Source organism: Cyprinus carpio, chromosome B7, assembly GCF_018340385.1.
Source record: "Cyprinus carpio isolate SPL01 chromosome B7, ASM1834038v1, whole genome shotgun sequence".
Lineage (NCBI taxonomy): Eukaryota > Metazoa > Chordata > Actinopteri > Cypriniformes > Cyprinidae > Cyprinus > Cyprinus carpio.
Genome location: NC_056603.1, coordinates 19,891,958 through 19,898,231, shown reverse-complemented (window position 1 = coordinate 19,898,231; position 6,274 = coordinate 19,891,958). Strand labels below are relative to the sequence as shown.

The following is a 6,274-nucleotide window of genomic DNA, read 5'->3' as shown; positions in this document are numbered from 1 at the left end:
CTGGCACCTGATCTTGATTGTTTTGATTGGCAATAAGCAAATAAATGAAAACGGGGGAAAAAGGTTTAATAAACATTTAATTTAATTTTAAACAAAGCTCTGTCTTTGGATTCAAGGCCAACATGTCAATTCTGAAACACAACAATGTCTAGCAATGCACTGTACTTGCAAGTGGTTTCATTGCAACAACCTTTCTTTGTGCAGGTGTCTTGAGTGGTGATGGGACGTCCAGCACTGGAACACGCTGATAGTGATACATTCAGAGTAAAGAACACAAGCACTCATGCAAACAGGTAATAAGGTCAAACATAAAACAACAGAGTGATTCATAGTGACTCTAAATTCCTACAGCGTAACCCCCTGTGCAAAAAAAAAAAAAGCAATACCAACAAAATCCTTAAAATATGTGCTCGTAACAGTTTTTAAAATTTGCTACAGAAATACTGTGCCTTTAAAGCCACACTTCTCTTCAGCAAGAAACAGAGTGGTCCATGCACGTATTTTATAACATAACAATGGTATAACTAAAAATGTGAACTCGAAAAACTGCACAATAATAAATATCAGGACAGAAATGTGATACAGCAGAATACAGGACTGTTGTAGCATCCACAAACCTATCAAGAGAGCTCTGTGATTAATAAAAGAACAACAAATGTGACCTAGTTTATGTCCTCTCTAATCAAGATCTCCTTGGTAGTCAGGATATTCAGTTGAACACCACCCAGGTGCACATGGGTCAGCTTTCCAGACACAAATTAAACCCTGTACAAGACTAAGGAGTTTTCCATGGTCAGTCATTACTGACAGTGCCGTTTATTCCAGGGTTTAGCTTCATTAATGGGCACGGGAAACCAGTGTGTTTGAGTTACCCTATTGCACTGATCTCAATTACTGGTTCCATGATCCTAACCTTGAGCTGAGCCATTCTGACAGATATGGCAAAAAATTTGTCTTAAAAAAAAAAAAAAACACAGTATTACCTTAAAACCTTTCAAACCCTTAGATACATATCCTTGACCGATAAATTGTGCTCCAATCTATGCAATCTAAGGATCTATACAAAATAATATATATGTGCATCTGGTCAAAATATATAACATTTTAATTCACCGAATCATATATGCATCTATTCTCCATCAGTAAACATGGGCTGGTATTTAATACTATGCCATTAAAGATTGTACCAAGCAATCATGATATATGTCTAATGGATATCATGCACACACTTCAGGTATTTGTATAGTAATACAGCTGTTTGTATTTCAGCTGGAAGTACATGATTCATCCACTGAATCGTCCAGATTGGCAGACACATTTAGTTGCAGGCATCCCATGAAATGTCTCTATCACAGTTCTTCCTTTCATTAACGCAGTTCTCCTTATGGCCTCTTTGCTGCCTTGCTGCAGTTTCCCCCACATGAGAACTACCAGCTTCAGACCTTCCCGTTATTACTGCCGAGGCCAAGGGCCTGCACCACGTCCACACTCAGCCCGCTCTTCAGAGTCCTCCGCACTGCAACATAAACAGCACACCATTAAAACCACAACACTTTATGTTATACTGTAATATAAAACATGCAATTCAGTGTCAAACAATCTAAATAATACAAACTATTTGCACATGTATAAAGACTGTCTTTTGATGAACCAAAATGATCTGGAACAGTAAAGGAGAAGCTTTCCTGTTGTTCAAACAGTTGAGCAAGGCGCTAGTAACGCCATGGTCATGGGTTTGATACACACTTGATAAACGTGTACCTTGAATGTAATGCAAGTCACACTGAATAAAAACATCTGCCAAAAGCATAAACGTAAATGCAAAAAAAATGTGTTACTTAATTTAGCAAATATTTGGTGAAGTTTTGCAGTCAAAAATTACCAACTTGAGCAGTTGCAAAGTCTGCATACTGAAGTCTTTCCCTCATGTTAAATTCCCGATAACATGAATTCATATTCCTATAGAAATGACTGGATTTGGAAACAATGGTAAATGTGCCCGCGCCTTAAGACATAAAACATAGACAACTTCAGCATGTTACAAATAAACCTAAGAGGTCTCTGCTGCAAAGGATATTTTTCGGGTTTGGAGGTTTGTGCGCTTTCACTTTCCATTTTTCAAAGTACAGTTGCAAGAATGCCCTACAAAAGACTCTTTGTGGTGTTCGATTTCTGAGATGTCTGGCAGTTCAATCCGGCACAAGCAGAAGTAAAGAGGTGGCACGATATGGATCTGACTGGGAGATTTAGGGGCTTTTGAAAGCTAAGCAATGGTTGAAGCCAGATTACATTGTGTTTTGGACACAGATAGTGTTGAATGCAAACAGTGACTAAATCCTTAATCTCATCCCCCAGGTTTAGGGCTAAAACAACCTTCAGAACTGGTTATGAAGTTCAATGGTAAAAAAAAAAAAAAAAATGCATTGACAGTCAAAATGTACTCACATGACTTTCTGTTACCCCGCGAGCGTTTCCGTGTTTTTGGACTAGATGCCCTCTCTGTGGGATTCTGGGTGACAGATTTTACCAGACGATCCATGATCTCATCTGTGGCATCGTCCTGTGAGCTGGCGCTGTCCTCTTTGGCTACAGACATGTTTGTACTAACCCTGCCTAAACCTGTGAGGAAATTACATTAGATCAATCATTACTGTTTAATTACTTTAGAAACCAGTCCAAGAGCTTTCAAAGGAAGTGTTATAATGAATGAGGTTGGTATTACATCTTGGCAAGCTAATGAAAATCTGTCAGATATTCAGGCAAATACAAAGTTGGGTGCAAAGTCTGAATCAATGGCTTATTCATCCAGGCTTTTTTTCATGTCTGTCTTGTCAGTTACCCCTCAAAAATCATTTCAAAGGACGTGATTTATTTACCATTTAGTTCACAATAATTCTGTTAGTTGAGCAAACCCACTCCATGCAGCTTGTGCAGCAAATCTACCTTCATCACCATCATCATCATCATCCTGTGCTGACTGGCTCTCTACTGGTGAAGTAGGAGTGCTGTCAGAGTCATAAGGCCCCTCTGTGAGATCAAATGACCCAGCCTTAATGCTCTCATTACTTATACAGTTTTATCATATATTAAAAGCTGCACATTTCCTTTATCTTTGCACACATCCATGCTCCAAATGCTCTACCTTCATCACTCAACCGAAGAGTTGGTGAAATTGGAGAAGTGTCCACACCAGTGGTGAGAATCTCTATAAAAATATCCCCAAATTGACAAACAAAATAATAAACAAAACTTAAAATAATAATAATAATCATCATCATCATCATCATCCAAACCATTGCAAAATGTCTTAACAGATGTTGTAGCAAAATTATTAAAAAAAATAAATAAATAAAAATACCTACATCTGGGCTGGGTAACTAAAATTTTTGTATTTGAAACCATAGTTCTCAGTTTAGCCTGGAGATCTACCTTCCTGCAGATGTTACTGCTGTGGCTGTAATTAAACAAATCTTAATCACCTAATGAATGTTTCTAAACCAGGTGTGCTAGAGGAGGGGTGTAACTAAATTCCACAGGAAGGTTGGGTCCAAGCAGGAGGACTAAACTGCTAACTCTGGATTTGCTGTGTGTTGTGGTATCTTACTTCGTACAGCACGGCTCCTGCGCAGCTTGCTGTTGTCGTTGTTATCAATGAGCAGGTTTTTCATGTTCTCATGCTCCTCTTGGGCTGGCTCTGATTCTACTGTTGAAGAAACCGGGGACAGGCTCTCCTCCACAGACAGCTGTGGAACTGCTCCAGAAAACTTCTCTGTCTATGATAAAAAAAATAAATAAATACAAAATCAGAAAGTATAATTCATTAATGGTAAAGTTTTTTTCTCAATCTACTAACTGAGGATTGAGGGTGGTACAGTGGGGTTGTGGAGAGGACCATGAATTGGTTCATTCCCTCAAATGAATGATCTGAGTTCAATACCAGTTAAGCACTATTGACAATATTTGTGGCATAATGTCGATCAGGGCTTTCATCAGGGAGAGGGACCCTGTGCTGAGGGGGCCGGCTAAATGCTTTATACTTTGTTCAGAGGTGGACTATGTCTAGCAATGGGTTTTGTCTAGCAATGACCTTGATGGCACTGAAATGATGAAGATGTGAAATTGTCTCCTATTTTGTTTAAAGAGCAATTTTTTTCTCTATTTAGTACTGCCCTTCAGAAGCCACACAAAATAAGGACACTCCATCCTAATCCTTGTATTAAAAAAATGTTCACTCATGGATTTTTCTGAAAATCAGTTGAACTGCTCTGGACTATCCAAAACATAAAAGCTGTGACTCATCCAGGGAAGAAAGAAGAGAGAAGAGAGAAAAAAACAAAAAAAAAAACAATTAAGAATCATGCATATGCAAACTTTTGAACGGTAATTTAAATAAATATTCAGCTATTATTATTATTCCTATTATTTTGTTAAATTCTACAAGAATCTGAAAATCATTAAAATGGTTTTAAAAATTATATGAAAAAGTCTAAAACATTATATGTAATGGAATTAGGTTATTGGACTAAAATCAGAGGACATCTTCGTGTGGTCAAAGTATGTTTTAAGTTCATAATTTTCCTCAAGAGCTTCCATTCCACACCTCAGTGATCAGTTTGCCCCGGGTCTTGGTGCGCTCCCGGTGGACGGCACGTTTGCGTTTCTGGGTGAGGACTCTCTCTCGTGTGGTGCGGTACTCGAGGGCAAACTCACTGATGATCTTACAGAACTGAGTTACTTTAGTGTCCCGCACCGAGTATGAGGGCTGACCCAAGTACAGCAAGAAGGAATGAAACCTGCAAAGTGAAGGAAGTACAGGTAATATACTGTATGCCCCAGTTAATCCTAATTAAAAAAACAATTAAGCACAACCATGCAAGCTCATCAACTTATGGGAAGCATCCAAATGAAGTTTGTATCTTTTAATTTAACATGTTGAAGTATAAAATGTATTAGTGTGTTTTTTTTGTTACCTATTAATAATGCGTCTATGCACTACTTTCAGGATGATGATCCTTTCAGTACAGTCTTTCAGAAATTCTGTCATTTTGTTTTTCAAGTTAGGTTTAGTTTCATGTTTGGCCACTACTTTAAGGTTGTCCCAAGATGCTTTGCATTTTCTCTCCAACTGAATCAGGTTTTCAGACAACTGCTCAAAATCTACCTGTGGGAAAAGAAAGGAGGTAGTGTTAAATTATGAAGGTAAACAGTGTTATTTGCATACAGTAGTTACCTTCAAATGGAGAAACAGAACAAAAAAGAAACCAGTGTACACAGCACTTTATTCATTAATTACAATGGCAACCTTTACAAGATGTGCTATATAAAAAAAAAAACGGCTACAATAAAAGCCTAGAAGAAAGCAATGAAATGAAAATCCCAGCACAAATTAATAAATAATGTTGAACATTGTTACCTATAAAAGTTAAGACAAACAGAACAAAGAAATAAAAACGCATATAAAGAAGCATCTGAGTCACCTACTTTAGCAGAGCGTGTGATAGCAGGGATCTCAGAGTAAAGGTCTGTCATATCTGGGTAGTTTTCCACCACAAAATTGCAGGTATGATGAAGCAGAGACTGCCTGTGTACTGTGTCCTTCACCTCAGTAACCTTCTCCAGATAACTGAGCTCAAAGCCCTTAGCCTGCCAGAGAGCCAATAAGTGCCAATTAATTATGTGATGTTCAATAAAATACTACATTAGCTTTGTTGGCAACTGGTGGGAAAAAAAATATTAACATGGCACTGCAACAGACAGCAAGCTATTAAATTGGTACTGCTTTAAAGACCTCATTAAAACTAATGATGTTTCTGAATATTCTGAAGTAAAGCTTAAGAGAGCCTGAACTGATGAGAAAAGTTTCATTTTTGGGGACAACTATTCCTCATAACAAATGCATATAATCGCTTCAGAAGGCCTTTATTACACTTTTTATGATGGATGGGCAGTTTCTTGGCCTTCAAAATCTCTGCCACTGTTCACTGCCATTATAAAGCTCGGATGAGCCGGGACATTTTTTAATAGAATTCTGATTGTATTTGTCTGAAAGAGAAAAGTCATATACTAAGGATGGATTGAGGGTGAGTGAATCATGGGGCAATAGCCCTTTAAAATCAAAGATCAGTTTGATCTGTCTGCCCTGGTTCAAGACTAAAGTGTTCTACACATCATAGTACAGAGTGAATACAGTCTTCACTACTTGCGTGTATATGAGTTCAAGGGGTTGTGACACAATTCAGCTCAGAAAGCATGCCATGCAGGGTCTTGATCATAT

At 38.0% G+C, this 6,274-nt stretch overlaps 1 protein-coding gene across 7 annotated transcripts in view; it reads right to left on the bottom strand.

The window, feature by feature from the left end:
- Positions 1 to 59: 59 nt before the first annotated feature.
- Positions 60 to 6,274, bottom strand: part of LOC109068596 (FH1/FH2 domain-containing protein 1-like) — a 49,664-nt gene continuing 43,449 nt past the window's right edge. For 6 of the 7 annotated variants that reach the window (XM_042727835.1, XM_042727836.1, XM_042727837.1 and 3 more), the window contains 8 exons: positions 5,482 to 5,643; positions 4,971 to 5,161; positions 4,601 to 4,793; positions 3,605 to 3,773; positions 3,143 to 3,205; positions 2,944 to 3,027; positions 2,446 to 2,619; positions 60 to 1,516 (listed from right to left, as the gene is read on the bottom strand). In XM_042727835.1, coding sequence (XP_042583769.1) covers positions 1,437 to 1,516; positions 2,446 to 2,619; positions 2,944 to 3,027; positions 3,143 to 3,205; positions 3,605 to 3,773; positions 4,601 to 4,793; positions 4,971 to 5,161; positions 5,482 to 5,643 — 1,116 coding nt within the window. In that variant the 3' untranslated portion in view covers positions 60 to 1,436. The remainder of the gene's footprint in view (positions 1,517 to 2,445; positions 2,620 to 2,943; positions 3,028 to 3,142; positions 3,206 to 3,604; positions 3,774 to 4,600; positions 4,794 to 4,970; positions 5,162 to 5,481; positions 5,644 to 6,274) is intronic. The other variant, XM_042727841.1, reaches the window with a different exon arrangement.